Raw genomic sequence first — 21756 nt, forward strand, 5'->3', positions numbered from 1 at the left:
TAATCAAGTAATAGTTTAAAATATGAAATATTCTGCTGATTCAACTCTCGCTTTGCTGGAGCACGAATCAACCACTCTGACAAACCTGTTCGCCAGGATATTTCAGTATTGACTGAAATAAAGTTTCTTTGAAACAAATTTTGTCTTGTGGAGAGAAGTCCTGAACACCTAGTGGACATCGCCAAAACAGCATCAGAACTTAAATTTTCAATTTTCAATTTAATTGTTTGATGAGGCTATGTACAATTATAGATGATCATATTTTCATTCTTGAACCTCCCAAGTTTGACGCTTCTCAGAAAGTTTGTCCTGCAGAAGTGATAGCAGTGGAGGGAAAGAAATATGAGAGTCCTAGCGGTGCAGCATGTGTTCCTATTGCTGCCCCTCCTGAAACTCTCAACATTTGTCTTAAAACCAAACTATCGTAATGTTCCAGCATTATCTCTGTCGCAATCTTTCCCATTGCACGAGAGGGATGGTCAAACATAAAACAAAGAAAATGACCTTTCCCATTACAGACTTTAGCTCCACAGAAACTACTGGATATAGATGACAAACCTGTCCGCCATGATATTTCAGTATTGACTGAAATTAAGTGTCTTTGAAACAAATTTTGTCTTGTGGAGAGAAGTCCTGAACACCTAGTGTTCATCGTCAAACAGCATCAGAACTAACATTTGCTGTGATGTGAAAGAAACAGATTCTTTAACTCCATGCAGCAGAATCAAAACAAACATTGACTGTTTACATGCATAGATATCATGAGTATGTGACAAAAGATAATATCTGGATAACAGATCTGTCAGTAATTATTTCATGCTCTTGATAACAAGTTGGACTACCTATGGGTTACTTTTTTTACAGACTAGAGGTCCTCAATTAATTTTCTAACAGGTCCATAGAGATGCATTGCTTGAACTACCAGAGAGAACCAAAACTATAGCTACATTGAGCAATGTGCAGGATAGGCTGGTAGGGTGCTCCAGACTAACACATTGACAGCTCACCATACCTAGATTGACCAATGTGCAGGATAGGCTGGTAGGGTGCTCCAGACTAACACATTGACAGCTCACCATACCTAGATTGACCAATGTGCAGGATAGGCTGGAAGGGTGCTCCAGACTAACACATTGACAGCTCACCATACTATACCTAGATTGACCAATGTGCAGGATAGGCTGGTAGAGTGCTCCAGACTAACACATTGACAGCTCACCATACCATACCTACATTGACCAATGTGCAGGATAGGCTGGTAGGGTGCTCCAGACTAACACATTGACAGCTCACCATACCATACCTACATTGACCAATGTGCAGGATAGGCTGGTAGGGTGCTCTAGACTAACACATTGACACCTTGATTATTTGTGTTACTTCCCCTGGGTTTCCAGTAGATATCTGCTTCTCATGATAATAAAGAGTTTTGCTTCCATTACAGTTTTGCATTGTACTCTATTGGCCAAGGCTCAGAACTCTGCCGAAAGAGCCCGCCTTGAGGAGAAGATGAAGGCAGAGCCCGAACTGACCGCCATCTTGGAGGCTCTCACAGAGACGGAGAAGGAAGACCTCATCCAAGAGGAGAGAGCCAGGAAGGCTGCTGCCCGACAAACCAGGGTGGATGCAGATCTAGAGGCCATGGAAACTGACGAAGCTGATAACGTGAGTGAACAGAAAATGTGTGATGGTAGAGGAAGGGTGGGTGATGGGACGACTTGGGTGGGGAAGGGTTTCAAAGTCTTGAAATTATGTTTTTTTTGTAAAATTATGCAAGCTGACATTAAAACAACAAAAAACTTAAAAACCTGGTTTCAAAATAACATTGAGAATTAATTGATTTAACTGTTTGATGAGCCTATGTACAATGATAGATGATCATATTTCCATTCACGAACCTCCCAAGTTTGACGCTTCTCAGAAAGTTTGTCCTGCAGAAGTGATAGCAGTGGAGGGAAAGAAATATGAGAGTCCTAGCGGTGCAGCATGTGTTCCTGTTGTTGCCCCTCCTGAAACTCTCGACATTGTCATAAAACCTTCAAACTATCGTAATGTTCCAGCGTTATCTCGGACGCAATCTTTCCCATTGCACGAGAGGGCAGGTCAAACATAAAAAACTAAAAGAAATAACCTTTTCCCGTTACAGAATTTAGCTCCACAGAAACTACTGGATATGGATGATCTAACCTTTGCCCAAGGAAGTCACTTGATGGCTAACCAGAAGTGCCAACTGCCAGATGGATCTTTCCGTAAACAGAGGAAGGGCTATGAAGAAGTGCATGTGCCAGCTTTGAAACCAAAACCATTTGAAGAAGATGAGGTATTTTTAAAATTTGTCCTGTTTCTTGCCAACTATCTCTCCACCGCTTCCGTCATTGATTCTCACTTTTCTGAGCACTATTTTGTGGTGTGTTTTTAGCGTCAGCATCTTCTAGACCATTATCTTGACTAGGTTGACTTGACTTGGTTTTTGATGTTTGATTGCAATGGGCAACATTTTAAAGGAATGTCGAATGGGCTTCTATGAGACTATTGTAGCGGAGACCTCGTCAGTGTAATAGTGACCCCTCAAGCTGGACATACGTCCATCATTTTCTAATGTCCTCTTTAAAGTTTAAGAACACGTAATCATTGTCCCTAGGTAGTGTATAGTAGTAGGAAGATCCGTTTTGTTTCAGTCTTGAAGGTTTCATGGATTATTCTAACAAATGAGGGTTATTATTATGACAGTAGCTTAAACAAATTGGGTGACATTTCGTAGAATAAATATTATGGCAGACTGTCTTCCGCAAAGATCAAGATGCAATCATTTTTGGGCCTTTCGTGTAAGAGCTAATGGAGGTCATGTCAAAAGGAATCGTTGCTAAGTTACAGAATTTGCCACTCTAGTTTCTTCAAAAAAAATTAGGCCACTTCAACTAGTTGAAGCCTTATTAGTGTTGAACTTTTAATGTCTTCCAATGAGGTATATTATTCTCACTTAATGTTTCCTTTCTCTTACAGACCTTGGTTTACATCGATAAGTTGCCTAAGTATGCGCAACCAGCTTTTGAGGGCTTCAAGAGTCTTAACAGAATACAGAGCAGACTCTACAAAGCAGCTCTGGAAACCGATGAAAACTTACTCCTCTGTGCCCCCACGGTGAGTAAACTCAATCTTATCCGATGATAACTTACTTCTCTGTGCCCCCACAGTGAGTAAGCTTAATCTTATCCAATGAAAACTTACTCCTCTGTGCCCCCACAGTGAGTAAACTCAAACTTATCCACTGAAAATTTACACCTCTGTGCCCCCACAGCCAGTAAGCTCAATCTTATCCACTGAAAACTTACTCTGTGCCCCCCTTGGCGAGTAAGTTCAATCTTTTTTGATGAAAGCTTACTCCTCTGTGCCCCCTTGGTGAGTAAGCTCAATCCTATCCAATTAAAACTTACTCCTCTGTGCCTCCACAGCGAGTAAGCTCAACCTTATTTGCAGTCACCTTCCTACAACCTTGTGAAAAAATGCAACAATTTTATATTAAACTCAGGGCTGGATTGTTGTTTAATCAGGGATGTAAGTCTTCCGTATTTTTACGGAAATCCGTTTTTTTTTTTAATTCCAATAAGTCTTCCGTATTTTTACGGAAATCCGTTTTTTTTTTAATTCCAATAAAGTTCCACAAAATTGTACAAATATCAAAGACACAACGCGGCAAAAATGCCTGGCCCGTTGCAGCAAGCTAACTTCAATTTTCACTCATCGATCACTCAAAATACCATTTCCAGTTTCGCATCATCGCATTGCACTGTACAACATTGTGCCATGTGAATATCGTTGCGTACGTGCGAACTTCAAATCGCTATAGCTCATTTCTGTAGTTGAAAAACATTCCCTAATTCATGTTGATTGGACTGCTAATTAATATCTTCGTAACTGCTGGTGCTCGACATAAGTTTTGGAATTAACGCTTGTGATATTTGTGAGCGGCGAAAATCTACGGGATACGCATATGAAAGTCGATATTTGTGATCGCATTCGAATGTGAGACTGTTTTTTATTCCGTAGTTCGCTGCGACGTATTCGTAACTTTGAGCTAGCCTAACATAACGATAGTGTGTAAGTAGTAAGAACTAGGGGTAGGATGTGTTAGCGCTAATACTTCTGAGCTAGCCTAACATAACGATAGTGTGTAAGTAGTCAGAGCTAGGAGTAGGATGTGTTAGGACGGCATTCACCTGGGGTCTCCGAATATTTTTCCGGTTTTTTTTTAGGGCTGCACTTACATCCCTGTTTAATGTTATGTTGGGCCCAGTGGTGTGATTCAGTCTCATATCATGTATTGAAAGGGACAGTCACACGATGACAAGCAGGAATTTACATATACCAGACAGAGCTTGCTGTTTGTCTTTACTAATAGCCCCCCACCCCCATCCTACAACTCCAAGGGAAACTGACTCATTATGATGTGAGTTCATTATTAGCTTTTTGCAATTTCAGAACAGATCTTGTGGCAAGTTGTGAGTCTTTCACAGATTCAGGAGTAGATGCAATGACCATTTCAATTTTTTAGGGTTAGCTAAGAAAATAAAATACCACCCAGGGCTAGTGGCATGTATCATATGGTAAAAAGGTCTTGCCTGTTTCATTTGCAGGGTGCAGGAAAAACAAACGTGGCTCTACTGACAATTCTCAGAGAGATTGGCAAGAACATTAACACTGACGGGACCATCAACACGGAGGCCTTCAAAATCATCTACATCGCTCCTATGAAGTCACTCGTACAGGAGATGGTCGGCAACTTCAGGAAGGTGAGTAAAGCCGTCCTGTTCTTAAACTATTTGGAATCACTATTATTGAGGATCAAAACTAATAATATGAGAAATGAGAAAGTTTATATAGTGATGTACCCAAATTGAGTGAACGTATCCATTTCCACTCTAGGTTATTGCTATCGTTGGCACAGAAATCCATATTACTTAGGTTTGTTTGAAATGTCCAACCTTTAGGTGAACTTGATTGACGTAGAACCAAAGCATAAAGGCACAGATTGCTTGAACCTTGTTTCATGGAATCTTTAAATCTTTGTGCGAGATAAAAACCTGGAAGTAAACCATTTACAGACCAGCTGTGTCAAAGGCTGGACTGTCAGACGCTTCCAAATATTCATCAATCTTTTTGAAAGATTCAATCCTCTTGTAAAAGGCAAATGTTTTCAAGGTTTGGCTGTGAAAGTGACCTGTAAATTATGAATTTTATCATCCGTGGAATTGCCTGCTCATGATGATCCATCATTAACATAAAAAACCTAATATATGCTCAAATGTAGGACAAAGTTTTACGGAATATTGAAAATAAAATTAAACATGTCGTTGAACTAGAACATTGATGATCTCAGAGAGTTTGTAAGAAGCAGAACTATTTCCATAGGGCAGAATAACCTCAAGGTTGTCAGTTATAACTGTGACCCTCTGAGACAGACAGACAGACTCTCTGAGAAAAGATTTTATACTTTCATCAGTTTTCATAAGGGCACTGTTCCAAATTTTATGGTAAAGGATGTTTACTATTTCCATCACAGAGGCTCAGTTCTTACGGAATAACGGTTTCTGAGTTGACGGGGGACACCCAGCTCACCAAGGAGCAGATCACAGCTACTCAGATTATCGTCTGTACTCCTGAAAAATGGGACATCATCACCAGGAAGGGCGGGGAGAAGACGTACACGCAGCTGGTCAGACTCATTATCATTGTGAGTATGCTCTCCTCTTTGTTGCCCTAAAATTAAGTTTTTAAGCTGTATGTCTGTTCGGGTTATCATCATGTTGCATAACTCTGCCCTAGTCTTGTCATATGCACTCGTAATATGGTTATGTATCACCCAAGTTAAACAAGAGATATCTTCATTGCCACAGCTTGGCTTCTTTCTAGCAAGTAATTTTATCTCTCTCTCTTTCTCTTTTATATTGCTCTATGGTGTTCAACAATTAAAACTCTTCCTTATATTGTCACCTATGGGTGTGATATACATTATTCGTTGTTTGTTTCAATATCTTAAGGTCTCTTCTAACCCATCAGATGGGATTAAGAGACAAAGCTGAAATTATAAATGGTGACCACTTGGAATTTTATTTTGAGTGAAAACTTTGAGAGTTTAGTTTGGAAGACCAGGCAGACTCAATCAGCTGTTTAAACTTCCCATACATAACAGTACTTGATGAGGTTGTTGCTGAATAGGAGATCTACCCATCCTCGGTATCATCAATGTGTTATAATGAAATAACTGCTACTTCGTCACCAACTCGGCATATCATATGGTATGTTTACAAAAAGAGAAATATGAATCATCCCGTAAATGTTTGTTCTTGCAGGATGAAATCCATCTTCTTCATGACGACAGAGGTCCAGTACTAGAATGTCTCATCGCAAGGTAAACAGAATTACTTTTAACTGGAGAAATTTTACTTAAGTAAGACTGTTAAGGCAGATACACCTTAATCTTTTCCTCAAGCCTTAATCTTCAAACCTTGTACTCAAGTAACTTTGTTTTCACTGCATATAGGACCTCTTTTCTCCTCCTCCCCATCCCCCCCCAACCCCTTACTGTTTGTTATGAGAGTACATCCCCTGTTATAAATTTGAAAGAGTAAAGCAACGTTGTCTCTGGTTACGATATTACAGAACCATCCGCAACATTGAGACCTCGCAGGAGGACGTCAGACTGGTCGGCCTCAGTGCCACTCTGCCCAACTACCAAGATGTGGCGACGTTCCTCAGGGTCAAGCCAGAGAACGGTCTCTTCTTCTTCGACAACAGTTTCCGCCCAGTGCCTCTTGAACAGCAGTACATCGGCATCACCGAGAAGAAAGCCATCAAACGATTCCAGCTGATGAATGAAATTGTATACGAAAAGGTCATGGATCATGCGGGTAAAAACCAGGTAAGAAAAGCAACACTTTGAAGGGGGAAAGGAATTTGGAACCTTTAGCAGTGTTCCCATGTAATTACAGGTCACAGGGGTGTTTTAAAGTGTAATTATACGGCTTTGGTGGGGCCGGGGTGGGGGGGGGCGAGTAACATTTGATGTAAATAGTTGGTACCAGATGTTGACTTCACAATGGTTACCAACAGAATGACATTTTCAGGAAGCCTGATTCACTTTTAAAACTTTAGCTGCTAAGGCACAGAGACACAGATTGCATGATGGGTAATATTAATTTCATGGATTATTTTATCTGTGTGTAACATAGAAATTGGGAGTTAACCATTTACAGCTCAACTGCGTTAAAGATTGGATTGTCAGACTCTTCCCAACACTTGTGGTAATATAAAAAATCGAGGTGATTATCCTTTTAGTAGTGGAAATATTCTCATTTTTGAAAGGAAATTTGAGATTTGTTGCCAACTTTTTGTATACAATGTCAATTTATCTGCTGATGTCCTTCATTGGCTTATGGATTTGAGTAAATACTGTTATTGTTTGAATTCTGTAAGAACCACCAATCAGTATTCTTTTAGGTGTAATTGTTTTATCCGATTTCCAACTTTGGACTGTGTTTGCCTTCATCATTAGCATGTCGTTGATAGTGCGATAAACCCCTGCAGGGCTGACGTTTGCATCAAGTGACATGTCAGTTAGCTATAAAGTTGAAAATATATTTTCCAGTCAGCAAAACATCATGGAATGCTTGAAATGATATAGTTGATAACTTGATCAAGTTTCTGTTGTTTTCTCCTTTGCTTAAGGTCCTGGTGTTTGTCCACTCCAGGAAGGAAACTGGTAAGACAGCGAGAGCCATCAGGGATATGTGCCTGGAACAGGACTCACTGGGACAGTTTCTGAAGGAGGGATCGGCCTCGACAGAAATCTTGCGTACAGAGGCAGACCAAGCAGAGGTTTGTACCACTCAATAACAGAGTTGTAACAAGTCATGTTAAGGTTGAGAGGTTGAAGTTGTTACCATCAATTTTCACAAACTAGAGTCATGTACCTGACTGGTGTCGTTAGATTCATTCTGAAGGGGAAAATCACAGACACTCGTTAAAGTCGCTTCACTCTTGGAAATATGGTGACTCAAATTACGGTTCATTACGACACCGGTTTGTAGAGTACCCCTTGTTATAGCTAGTCGTGTCTGAAGTGTGACATAATTCAAATGCTGCAATCCCAGGACGATATCCCGCAGAGGTACACTGATAGATTTGATCCTGTGTTGGTCCTCAGAAAACTTTGAAGAGGTTTGGGCTTGCCATTTTACTGAAGAAACTGAATTCTGTAAAATATAGTTATGACAATGTATCAGTGCCTGGATATACGTTATTTGAGCAAGAATGTCTGCGACGAGAACAAAAGAGATTCGAGCTGCCCTTTAACAGAAATTATTAATTTGCTAAACTTGTCTTTTTCTTCTCAGAACTTGGAGTTAAAGGATCTCCTGTCGTATGGTTTTGCCATTCACCACGCCGGTATGTCAAAGATTGACAGGACATTGGTGGAGGACCTTTTTGCGGACCGGCATATCCAGGTCTTGGTTTCCACGGCAACCCTAGCCTGGGGCGTTAACCTCCCTGCTCACACAGTCATTATCAAAGGCACACAGGTAGGTGAACCGTGAATAACTCTTAAGGGTCTGTGTATCCCGGAAACTCATCCGTTCTTGCTGATCATATAGTTGGAGAGGTTTTGACCTACATATTTCACTTGGCATTTCAAGTTCTTTGTTGATTGTGATATCATTAGTGTGTCAAGTTTATCCCAAAGATGTTGCATGGAGATGAAGAGGGTAAGAAGTTTTGGTTGGTCACACACAACTTTCTGATTTTGTAGTTTTGCCCTGCCTGCAAGAATTTCATCGCTCAATGCGGGTGAATTAAAAATAAACTAAAGTAGGTGTTGGAAAAGCTGCAAACAATTGCTGTTGCAATGAAAACAAATTATATTGTATTTGTGGAATGAATTTAATTTGAAGGCATTGATGTTATGGTCTGAAAAAGTTTTTTATATACTGTAAGTAATGTCTTTGTTTTGGTTGTGATGAGCACATCTGGCAAAGGATAAAAATATAAAGTTATTTATCAACATTTCTCTCTTCTTTTTTTATGTCCCTCCAGATCTACAGCCCAGAAAAGGGACGATGGGTAGAGCTTGGCCCCCTGGATATCCTTCAGATGTTGGGGCGTGCTGGTAGACCCCAGTATGACACCAAGGGGGAGGGCATCTTGATCACTGGACACAGTGAGCTGCAATACTATCTATCACTACAAAACCAACAGGTATTTTCTATTCATTCCCGCATTATATAGCATGACTACCAAATGTGCATAATGTATGATCGATATGTCATATTTGATGTATTTAAATATCGTATTACTTTCTCTACATGAATGTGATTTCAGTCTGGATTTAGAACATAAATGTTATTAAGCCCAGGCCAAGTAGGTACAGACTGCATCAGTAAATCTTGCAGCAGATTAAGGACCATTTTGTCTTTGAATGTGCTATTAAGATGAAGGGATTCATTTATTGTGTAGGAGTAGCAGCACAAAGGCACAGATTGCAAGGGTAACATCATGCCATGGAATCTTACAAACTGCGTGCGAGATCAAAAAACTGAAAGTAAACCATTTACAATCCAGCTGTATTCAAGGCCAGATTGTCAGACGCTTTCATATATCCTTTTTGTGCCTTCTGGGTACCGTAACTTGTCTTTTAGCCTCTGAAGAAGATCCTGCTAGGATCGAAACATCAGGCCAACCTACTTTTACATACACGCTTTCATATACTGACAGAGGTTCAGTTTTGTTCAATGGACATAGCAGCCATTTGCAATTGGCTGCTTAAAGATGGGACAGTCTCTCATCGGGCAACTGCATGATAATAGTGCTGTTGCCAGGAGCAAACTTCTTTTCCAAGGAATGTGCTGCGAATCTTGTTCCACTTGCAACCTGCAGCTATTTGTAGTAGGATCTCTAGCCCTGACTGTTCCCCTTTCACATTTTCAACTGTCTAATCTCAACATTCTTTGGTTGCCTCAAATGACATATTTATCTCTTGAACTTTCCTAGCTTCCCGTTGAGAGCCAGCTTGTCTCCAAGATGGTGGATAACCTCAATGCTGAGGTCGTCCTCGGCAACATTCAGAACATGAAGGACGCCATCAACTGGTTAGGATACACCTACCTCTACATTCGAATGATGCGTAATCCGACCCTCTACGGCATCCCGGTCGACGCCAAGGACAAGGACCCGTACTTGGAACAGTTCCGCATCGACCTCATCCACACCGCCGCCATGGTCCTGGATAAGAACAACCTCATCAAATATGACAAAAAATCTGGAAACTTTCAGGTGACACTACTTAACCGATATTGTGAATATGTGAATATGCATGGTGTTGTCAAGTACTTCTTTCTAGAGCTATTTTCATGTTAAATCGAGCAGGTTGGATTTAAACAACTGTACTGGATTGTGTTACTGACATGTAGAGTGTGAATTACATGAGAGAACCTTACTTTAAGCAGGATACAACCTTTTCAAGTGCAGTGTACTACTTAGATTTGCTAAGTGTGGCTTTAAAATTAGGTTGACATTGTAACTATAATTGTAAACCATGCCATCTGAGACCTGCAATGACTGGCATGTAGCAGTGATGTTAGTTATAGTAACTATGTAAGAATGGTCGTGTAAGGAAGTGAGGTTTCTCTGAGGGAACAAAAGTACATGTACCCTTATAATCTTTGAGAAAAGGTCCCATTTTATAAAGTTGTGGCCTAATACACTTGTTCTAGACTTGACAAGAAAGCACAAAGGCACAGATTGCTTGAACCTTATTTCATGGAATCTTTAAAACTTTGTGCGAGATAAAAAACTTGGAAGTAAACCATTTACAGACCAGCTGTGTCAAAGGCTGGATTGTCAGACGCTTCCAAACATGTATCAGAATTTGTTGAAAATCTGGGCCGGTTTTACACCCTGGGAAGGATAGATCTGTACATAACATGATTTGATGCCAACCATCCTTCCACCCTCCCCCCTCCACCCCCTCTTAAATTCATATTGTTTCTCAAGAAGCAAAAAGAGAATAAAACAGTCGCAAGTTATCAAAACTTTGCCATTCAACCATATGATTGGTTTGTTTGTCTTTTTCTGCTGCAGATGACCGAGCTTGGCCGTATTGCCAGTCACTATTACTGCACCAACGACTCCATGAGCACCTACAACAGTCTCTTGAAGCCAACCCTGAGCGAGATCGACCTCTTCAGAGTCTTCTCCCTCTCTTCGGAATTCAGAAATATGGTCGTGAGAGAGGTCAGTTGTACAGCCGGACGATACTTATCATTTCGGCACTTTGCTGTAAAAACTAAGTCTGTTCACTTTTGCCAGCACGTCAACAATGTAGAATGAGAAAACATTCGTGCTACACAAATTCTCAGTCAATGTTACTTGTTTTATTTTATGTTCTAGGAGAAGCACAGAGGCACAGATTGCATGAGTATCATTTCTTCATGGAGCCTTTTAACTTTGTGCAAGATTGAAAAACTGGAAGTAAACCATTTACAATCCAACTGTGTTAAAGGTTGGATTGTCAGACTCTTCCAAACATTTTATACTTCTGAAGTGCCAGCCATTCTTAACCATATTTATTCAATCCCAGGCCTTATGGATGATAATAGATTTATCTTCTTTGATGCGAGGGGGGGGGGGGGGGAGAGGCGAAGCATTGGTTGATTGAATGGATGCCAATAAGTGCTACAAAGTGGCCTCAAGGGGAGCCGTTTGTCAAGCCCTTCGGGCCATTCTGCCCCTGGCTCGCACTTATTTTCACCCCGTTGCCCAATTAAATATGAGCTCTGCTATAGTTGTGCTACAGATGAGTTCTGCATTTTATTCAAGCCAGTACTTCGTTTGACATCTTAATGTTGATCTTCTAACTCAGGAGGAGAAAATGGAACTGAATATGTTGTTGGACAGAGTCCCGATTCCCATCAAAGAGAGCATCGAAGAACCCAGCGCCAAAGTGAATACTCTCCTGCAGGCTTTCATCTCGCATCTCAAGTTGGAAGGATTTGCCCTCGTCTCTGACATGGTTTACATCACCCAGGTAAGAATAACTTGTCTGTTTGTGCCTGGTGTAGAGTCCTATACGTCTGTGTGTAAGTTGTGGTATGTAAAGAAGAATTGTTCATATTCCCTAAGATTCCAGATTGCAGCTATCGCAATAACAAAGCAGTGACAAAGTAGTTGAAGTGAATACCTTATTATTTACATGGTTACATTAGCTAAATCTTTTAACACTTTTCATTGTAATTGGTAATAGCATTGAAACTTCAGTAGTGCTTCAGATCGCAATCACGTGAACTGCTCGCAAGTGACTTTGGCAATCAGAACACATTAACCAACCAGACTCATGGTGAAATGATTGTTTTTTCCATATTGTTACTTCTGATGAAAGCATAGAGGCACAGATTGCTTGAACCTTATTTCATGGAATCTTTAAAACTCTGTGCGAGATAAATAACTTGGAAGTAAACCATTTACAGACCAGCTGTGTTAAAGGCTGGATTGTCAGATGCTTCCAAACATTTTCACATCTTGAGATGTCAACCATTCTTAGCATCGAACATTTTTATATGATAGATGATAAAAGGGTCTCTTGGGGGTTGGGGGGGGTTGGAGATTTGTGGGGAGGATGGAAGTTAAAAATCTAGAAATCTAACAAATGAGAAATTCCTCCCTTCATGCAGGGTTCTCTCCCATATGCCTTGTATCTTCATACCCTGCCTGATAAGGCCTTCCATTAATACTATATACTACTAACACAGTAATGTTCATTGTGCATAGACTTACCAAGAGAATCCATTTGATGCTGATCTCTGTTTTACTCTTCTAGTCTGCTGGTCGTCTCATCCGTGCGATCTTTGAGATTGTGCTCCATAGAGGCTGGGCGCAACTCACCGATAAGACCCTGGCTCTCGCTAAAATGATTGACAAGAGGATGTAAGTGCCATTCGATTTAATTTTCAACAAGGACAAGAGGAATTTAAACAGTTATGCGTAGTGTCTGTTTTGATACTGTTGTGTTTGATATGTGAAAAAAGTTGTGGTTCAGTTACATCTGCTTTAGTCGCTGTGGTTCACATCTTGAATAAAGGAACCACACTCAGTTTATCCTAGGAATACATGTGATGTGGGAATTCTGAGGAACTGTCCAAATAGTCTGTTAGCTAGGTTTGTTTTCCATGCAATTATATAGTTTAATTTCAGCTGTTAGAAAGGGTGAACTGATTGAAAGTGACTATGGCAAGCAGAACACATTAACTAATCAAACACATAGTGAAATGATTGTTTTTTCCATAATGTTACTCCTGATGAAAGCATAGAGGCACAGATTGCTTGAACCTTATTTCATGGAATCTTTAAAACTCTGTGCGACATAAATAACCTGGAAGTAAACCATTTACAGACCAGCTGTGTCAAAGGCTGGATTGTCAGACGCTTCCAAACATTTTCACATCTTGAGGTGTCAGCCATTCTTAGCATAGAACAATTTTATACAAGCCCGGAAGTTTTGGATGGGAGGGGGTGGAAATTTTAAGCAGTTAAGTGTAGTATCTGTTTTGGAACCTTTCTGTTTGATATGATATACAAGTTGTGGTTCAGTCATATCTGTTCTGGTCATTTTGTGGTTCACATCTTGAATAAAGGAACCACACTCAGTTTATCCTAGGAATGCATGTGATGTGGGAATTCTGAGGAACTGTCCACATAGTCTGTAAGCTAGGTTTGTTTCCCTTGCAATTATACAGTTTAATTTCAGCTGTTAGAAAGGGTTTATCAGTTATGTTTTTTCTTACTGTCTTGCACTCCTCAAAAAGTAGGTGACACTTTCTTTAGATAATTCTCTTTCTTCACCTCCATACGTTCCTTGCAAATGTTGTCATTTTAGGAGACAATCTTGACGGTGTATTTGCATGGCTGTGTATTTTGGCCGGTGTTATATACTGTTTCTCCGTCTCACACCTCGCATGCTATATCTACACAGGTGGCAGTCCATGAGCCCCCTGCGACAGTTCAAGCGGATACCAGAGGAGGTGACCCGCAAGATTGAGAAGAAGAACTTCCCCTGGGAGAGGTTCTACGATCTGGGCCCGAACGAGTTAGGAGAGCTGATCAGGATGCCCAAGATGGGCAAGACCATCCACAAGTACATCCACTTCTTCCCAAAGCTGGAACTCTCCGCCCACATCCAGCCCATCACCAGAAGCACCCTTAGGGTGGAGCTGACCATCACGCCGGACTTTCAGTGGGATGAGAAAGTCCACGGCCAGTCAGAGGTAGGGAGAAGATACAGTAGTACTGTGACAGAACCAATCTGCCGTAGTCGTTAAACTGTTTAAAAAGGTCGTCCATAGACATTTCACAGTAATATACATACCCAGTATGCAGGCAAGGATATCCACACAAGGGCAAAAGGTGTGGATTGAATGAATGTTATTTGGTAAACTGTTCATTGAGTGATATCACAACAAATGTGCTGGACAAGGCATAGTGTTTCTTCATGCTCTCTATTTATTCATTACAACAGTGAAGAAGGAAAGGGTTATTTCCTGAACAATTGTTCATATTTCATGAATTGCTAAAGTAAACATTTCAAACTCTATCATGCTCAAAAGACACCTGAAGGTAATAAAGTTGTGTGAGTTGATTATTTAATTTTGTTTTTTTGGTGTTTTATTTCTGTCAGGCCTTCTGGATTTTGGTGGAGGATGTAGACAGTGAAATCATCCTGCATCATGAGTACTTCTTGTTAAAGAGGTAGATTTTTTTGCATTTTTCATTTTCTAATATCTGTTTTTCATTTTTCTAATATCTGATTCTAATTATCTGCTGTATCCATTTTGCAAATGAGAATTATTCAGTAATATTGAAGACAATTTGGGATAAAGTTTCAGTGTCGATACTTTTACGATTTACCTTGACAATATATAGTAATTATGTAAGAATGGTCGTGTAAGGAAAGTGAGGTTGTCTCTCTGAGGGAACAAAAGTATATGTACCCTTATATTCTTTGAGAAAAGGTCCCATTTTAAAGTTGTGGCCTAAAACACTTGTTTTAGACTCGACAAAAAAGCACAAAGGCACAGATTGCTTGAACCTTATTTCATGGAATCTTTAAAACTTTTTGCGAGATAAAAAACCTGGAAGTAAACCATTTACAGACCAGCTGTGTCAAAGGCTGGATTGTCAGACGCTTCCAAACATGTATCAGGTTGTTGACAATTTGGGCCGGGTTTTACACCCTAACAAAACCAAAAATAAACATTTCCACCACCCAGTGGCATCATGACCATCACAGATCGACAGAGGTGGTAACCACCCTGACACGCCTTTGAAAACCAGATTTAATCTCTTTTCTTGTTTATTCTATTATCTGTATCTCATACACTAAAGAAGATGAATGGACTTGCTTTCTCCTTGAATCGTTTCAGATATTGAGAACCCTTGTAGTACTCAACTTTGATGTCACTTCAGTTTGCAACTGATAAAGACATATACCCTATAATCAATGCGAATAATCATAATTACTATTATTAATTTTAATAATCATACTTACTCTACCTCCTTAACCTGCTCATATTTCTTTCCTCCCTGTCACAGTAAATTTGCGCAGGATGAACACGTAGTGAAGTTCTTTGTGCCCGTCTTCGAGCCTCTGCCGCCGCAGTATTTCATCCGCGTCGTGTCAGACAAGTGGATCGGTAAGTCGGGAGCAGTATGGAGAGTCCAGTGACAGCTTAGATTCCTGTCTTGGATATTACACAGAGATAACTTTGGCACAGAGCATATTGAGTGTTTTTATTAGTCAAGAAGTTTGTGTTTACCGATAAGAAACTTATTGAAACTCTAGTTTTTCCATTACATAACATTCTGCATTCTTTGTATGAAGGTTTCAAATATTCGTGTCCTCTATTACAGCTTATTATTCAAAAACTACCCTGTTTTAACAAACATATACATGTGCACCTTTTTTTTAAATGTCAGCTGTTGAATTTTTGATCAATCAACTGTGACACTTTGTGATGAACATTACTTACGAAGGTTTGATTGTTACTCCTCTCCTCTCTCATAGCGTCGATTCTGTTGTTTTATTTTCTTTGGCAGGCTCGGAAACCCAGCTACCGGTGTCATTCCGACATTTGCTTCTCCCAGAGAAAAATGCGCCTCCCACAGAATTGCTGGACCTTCAACCTCTGCCTGTGTCTGCCCTGAGGAATCCAACATTTGAGTCTCTGTACAGCAGCAAGTTCAGTGTCTTTAACCCCATACAAACACAAGGTCAGTATTACAGAAGGAAAAATTAACACTTTACAGCCACCACTATCATATATGTTGCAAATTTGGTTGGTTGGTTGAACCCGCAGAGCCAACCAAGCGTACCTCAAGATGACCTTGATAAACTGAGTAGGTCATTGTTGTGAATGTGTGTGTCTCTCTCTGTTCTATGTTGGTGTCATTATTCTCGTCTGCTATTTTTTGTGGCCTTCTGTACGTGTGTGTGTCTGACTCATTGATTTTGAATTGGAATCGGCTAGAAAATAAGACCTTGGATTGGATAGCTTTATTTGCCAGAAAAGTGTCCCACTGATAGGTAGCCAAATAGTTATGATTTTTTTTTACCCTTCCATATTAATTTCAATTTTTTAAAGATATGGAAAGAAACACACAAAAAGATAACACACACTATTACACTATTACTTTATCTTCTATTTAAAGTGCCTTCTGCTTTCTGTTGCACCGAAGAAATTGCAAATGTAAAGATTGGGCAGACCTTGCACCTCCCTCCGGGGTACCCCACCCTGCTCATCCATCCAATTATTAATGACTTGTATCATTTCTTTCTTACGTTTCTCAATTCAGTCTTCTATGCCGTGTACAACGGAGACGACAACATATTCATCGGTGCTCCTACAGGGAGTGGTAAGACCGTCATTGGGGAGATGGCCATTCTGCGGATGCTGACGCAGGATTCAGATGGTCGGTGTGTCTACGTTACACCATTGGATGACGTCGCTGAGCAGGTGATTTGCTGTCTCAGGACAATTTAATTGCCCCACAGATGAGAATGGTCCAATGAGTGGTAGTGTTAACCCGAACAGACCGTCAAAGTGATGATCATTTAAACCTAAACAGTGTCTTTAGTATGGTGAACCTGCATTAACTGTTTAAATTGACCCACGGGTGAGAGTGGTCCTGTTTTTGAGTGGTAGTGTTAACCTAAACAAACCTGTCGATGTGATGATTATTCAGACATGAACAGTGTCTTCAGATTGGTGAACCTGCGTGAGCTGTTTATTTTGGTTTTATCACATGTCGATACCTCTAAATCTTGGCATTCTAGTGCTGTTCAGTGCGCTATGAATGATATGCAAAAGAGGTAGAATAAATGAGGTTTGTTCCTGGAAGGAGAAGCTGACTTCATTCTCATTCCTAAATATCATCTCAAACATTCGGTTAAACCACTGGCTTAGGAACTGGGTAGTATAGCGTTGGGTAGGTACCCGGATACCCTGTGCAAACACTAGAAAATAATGATGCTATGTTTTTCTTGCTTCGTCATAAGAGAACATAAAGATTGGAATTTGGATAAGGATTCTGGTCTTTTTGGAGAAGTGTTACAGGGTTTGATTAAGTTTACTTATGTCTTTTTGCTACTTTTCCATACTCTATTGATGAATTTTTGGAGAACCATGGTTACATCTGTCATAGTGTAGACTTTATTCTGGTCTCTCATTTGTGACTCTCTCTGTCTCTTCAGATCTACAACGAATGGCATGCAAAGTTTCAAATGCAGTTGGGTAAGAAGGTTGTGCTGCTGACAGGAGAAACGGCCACCGACCTGAAACTGTTGGCCAAGGGGAACATCATCGTCTGCACCCCCGATAAGTGGGACGTCCTCTCCCGGAGGTGGAAGCAGAGGAAGAATGTCCAGAGCGTCAACCTCTTCATTGTCGACGAGCTCCATCTCATCGGCGGCGACGATGGGGTAAGCTTTGAATTTTAGGGACGAAATTGCAAAAGTATCGTTTAATGACACATTATTTACCAAACATTGAACCGCGATTTAATTTGACTGGTTTTGTTATGTGAATAACTCCCCGCCAAAGGAAGAAAGAAAAACCAATTTTGGTGCTGACCATTGGGGGTGAGCAGCTTGATTTTCAAGACAAAAGCATATCATTGTTGGAGTACGTGTTAGCACAACTCTCATTTTCTTTGATACGCTGTGGTGCTTCCACTGAAGACCTCATGGTTCCCATGCAATATGGAAAAATACCAAAATAGGAAAAAAAGGTCTCTTTTCTAGGTCTAGAAAGTCTGGAAAAGTGAGGCAAACATTGTCATTTGAACACTTCTTCTTCTATATGATATGACTTATGCACGCAAGGTGTTTAAGAAGTTAAATGGCACATATCAAACTGGTGAAATGTTATGACCCACAGTATGTCATGTTTGTGGTTTATGGCTCTTGAAAGTCCCCATCATAAAGAAAATAAATAAAGGAGTTAGCATAAATTTCACAATAGATACAATAATTAGGCTTACTAAAGGTAGCCTACCATTAGGCTATATTAGGAAAAAGTTCATTACTTTCATTATTATTAAGTTGTTATTAATGTGTAGGCTAAGATAAAGAGATAGACTCTTTTATATTGAAATAGTCTGTAATTTCATTAACTGCTTGGGGACCATGAAGCAGGAACAATTACACCCAAATTAGGGGGTAAGAAATGGTGGAGTACGAACGCTGTGTAGTAGCAGTGTTGTCGATGTCATCCTAGAAAAAAATCAAATCCACAGCTACTTAGTTTTTTTGGTCTCATTATCCAAGTAATGCAAGACTCAATTGTATTCAATTAGAAAAAACAAATGCAACTATTTTTTTTCCCTTCTCATTTTTTTTAATTCAGCCCATATTGGAGGTCCTTTGTTCCAGGATGCGATACATCTCGTCTCAAATCGAACGCAACATCCGCATCGTTTCCCTGAGCTCGTCCCTGGCGAATGCCAAAGACGTAGCTCAGTGGCTGGGCGCAGCTGCCAACAACACGTTCAACTTCCACCCGAATGTCAGACCTGTGTCTCTAGAGTTGCATATTCAGGTCAGTTTGATGAGGGTCAGTTTGATGAGGGTCAGTTTGATGAGGTTCAGTTTGATGATGGTCAGTTTGATGATGGCCAGTTTGATGCGGGTCAGTTTGATGAGAGTCAGTGTGATGATGGCCAGTTTGATGAGGGTCAGTTTGATGATGGCCAGTTTGATGAGGGTCAGTTTGATGATGGCCAGTTTGATGAGGGTCAATTTGATGATGGCCAGTTTGATGAGGGTCAGTTTGATGATGGTCAGTTTGATGAGGGTCAGTTTGATGATGGCCAGTTTGATGAGGGTCAGTTTGATGATGGCCAGTTTGATGAGGGTCAGTTTGATGAGGGTCAGTGTGATGAGGGTCAGTTTGATGATGGCCAGTTTGATGAGGGTCAGTTTGATGAGGGTCAGTGTGATGAGGGTCAGTGTGATGATGGCCAGTTTGATGATGGCCAGTTTAATGAGGGTCAGTGTGATGAGGGTCAGTTTGATGAGGGTCAGTTTGTTGAGAGCTGTCAACTCGTGGGAAAGTAAAAGAAGAAGCATCCGGTTGTAAAACTAGTCGCTGTGTTACATCATCGACTCCTTCACTGTATTGTGTAGTGTTAGCTTAATGGTCAACGCCGGTGCCTTCCAATCATAGGGTCCCAAGTTCAAGTCACTCCATGATTAATGTATGTCGTCCAGTTACAGAGTTGTTGACAATTGATATTGACAATTCATAATCATGGACGTAAAATATGAATCTAAGAAACTGACTTCGGTCAGCTTGCGGCTTTGATAAGCCAGTGAGGCTTCTTCGCGGGTTCCTGCTTGCAGGAGGATCTAATATACATAGATACATACATTACCTCTCTTGCAGTAACCTGTTCCCCTCGTATCTGCATGATTCAAACATGAGGTGATATACACACCGTTTCAAAGTACGTCAAAGTATGCCACATGTTTTGTGCGACGTACTCGAGTGAAAGGTCTGTTTTACTGCTAGTGTATCGCTCAGATGTGTACAGACCTCAATCGAAGGCAGGCATCCAGTTCATTTCACATGTGATAAGTTAGAGGAGGGCCTGATGATGTTTCGATACTAGTAGGATCTTCTACAGAGGCTCCCTGAAAAGAAACCAAAACTTAGAACACATTTAATAGACATGACGAGTAATCTTAGTGAGAAGATTAAGGTTTCAAGCTGAATTATAGTAATTTCTTTGCCTTCAATTTTAGCAATGTGCAGCCAAAACAAAAGATTTCCTTTCGGCACATAGGCGTGTTGCCAAAAAATTGTTGTATCATGCAGTGACTCTTCATAGGTGGTTTTCATGACCTGACTTAAAGTTGGCTCTGCAATAAGTCTGAAGGCTATCTGAGTTCGCAGCAGCGTTATTGTCGATGTTTAGTGTGAAGTCAGATGGTCTTACCAAGAGGTCACCCAGTTTTGGGACAATTTATCCTTAAATTCATGATATTGTCAGGTCACACTTAAAGGCTTCTTGTATTGACAGCAGGAGCCGTCTGAATTTTCTGTTTCTGTCAGATAGATCTTTGGAACTGTTCTTGTTTGCCAAGACGCAGTTCTTTAAAGTGTGACAGGGTAGTACCGCATAGTGTGGTAACTAACAATTAGAAAACCATCAACAGTTATCGTTGTCATCGTATCTATCTGTCTGTCTGTCTGTCTGTTTGTCAGTATCAGTTTTGAGAGAATAAAAAGGTTTATGTTCAAGGAACGTTGGACAGTTTTTGTGAGAGAAGACCTACAAGTTTGACAATCCCAGTCACTCATCGAGTTGACGTTACAGATTACTTGTGTTCCGTTTACCTTGAAATGGTAAGATCTGAGAGCATGAAAGGTTTCTTGTTGAGCATGGTTTTTCTTTTGGGATAAGTGTGTGTTATATTTTTAAATCAATTTAATGATATTTCTCCTCCTGCAGGGCTTCAACATTACGCACACTGCGTCAAGGCTGGTTGCCATGGTGAAGCCAACCTACAACGCCATCCTGAAGTACTCTCCATCCAAGCCTGTCATCGTCTTCGTTCCCTCCAGGAAGCAGACCAAGCTGACAGCCATCGACCTCTTGACCTACGTCTCTGTGGAGGAGTCAGATGAGAGTCGTTTCCTCCATGTTGACAAGAAGGATTTGGCAGCCCATTTGAGTAAAGTCACCGACGAGGTATGGACCCCAGGACTTTTGACTAGTGAAAATTTGCCTATGTGCTGTCATTTTTGTAATTGCACTAGAGCAGGGGTTCCCTTACTGGGGTGCATGAACCCCGAAGGGGTGCGTGAGTCCATCCCAGGGGGTTCGTGAGACGAATCTGAAAGTCAAAACTAGAGTCATTTTTGTTGAACTTAAATCAGACATATCATATAATTTAGTAATGTACAAAAGTCGTGCCTATCGACAAACTCTATTTCGCGTTCCATACGCATATGTTGCCATGAAAAGTTGGGGGTTCGTGGATAACTCTGACATCCACAGGGGGTTCGTGGGGGAATCAAGTTTTGGAAACCCTGCACTAGAGTGTCATTTAGATCAGAGCGTACACTTGAAATGTTGATTCCACTCTGAGCACACTCCTACTCCGTCCAAAGTCTACCACAGAAAATATCACATGCAAGACATTTGAGAGAG

General features: G+C 40.6%; 1 protein-coding gene across 2 annotated transcripts in view; it reads left to right on the forward strand.

Annotated features, from left to right (window-relative positions):
• The window catches only part of LOC139967461 (U5 small nuclear ribonucleoprotein 200 kDa helicase-like), a 41133-nt gene that overhangs the window by 7366 nt on the left and 12011 nt on the right, over positions 1-21756 (forward strand). For both annotated transcript variants that reach the window (XM_071971310.1, XM_071971311.1), the window contains exons 9-30: positions 1445-1665; positions 2147-2320; positions 3004-3141; positions 4635-4790; positions 5561-5731; positions 6351-6409; positions 6661-6919; positions 7726-7875; positions 8394-8579; positions 9091-9252; positions 10045-10326; positions 11134-11286; positions 11915-12079; positions 12869-12975; positions 14021-14312; positions 14723-14793; positions 15637-15737; positions 16141-16314; positions 16897-17057; positions 17795-18022; positions 18948-19139; positions 21055-21294. In XM_071971310.1, the coding sequence (XP_071827411.1) occupies positions 1445-1665; positions 2147-2320; positions 3004-3141; positions 4635-4790; positions 5561-5731; positions 6351-6409; positions 6661-6919; positions 7726-7875; positions 8394-8579; positions 9091-9252; positions 10045-10326; positions 11134-11286; positions 11915-12079; positions 12869-12975; positions 14021-14312; positions 14723-14793; positions 15637-15737; positions 16141-16314; positions 16897-17057; positions 17795-18022; positions 18948-19139; positions 21055-21294 (3842 nt within the window). The remainder of the gene's footprint in view (positions 1-1444; positions 1666-2146; positions 2321-3003; positions 3142-4634; positions 4791-5560; positions 5732-6350; positions 6410-6660; positions 6920-7725; positions 7876-8393; positions 8580-9090; positions 9253-10044; positions 10327-11133; positions 11287-11914; positions 12080-12868; positions 12976-14020; positions 14313-14722; positions 14794-15636; positions 15738-16140; positions 16315-16896; positions 17058-17794; positions 18023-18947; positions 19140-21054; positions 21295-21756) is intronic.

The sequence above is a fragment of the Apostichopus japonicus genome, chromosome 5 (genome assembly GCF_037975245.1).
Source record: "Apostichopus japonicus isolate 1M-3 chromosome 5, ASM3797524v1, whole genome shotgun sequence".
Taxonomy (NCBI): domain Eukaryota; kingdom Metazoa; phylum Echinodermata; class Holothuroidea; order Aspidochirotida; family Stichopodidae; genus Apostichopus; species Apostichopus japonicus.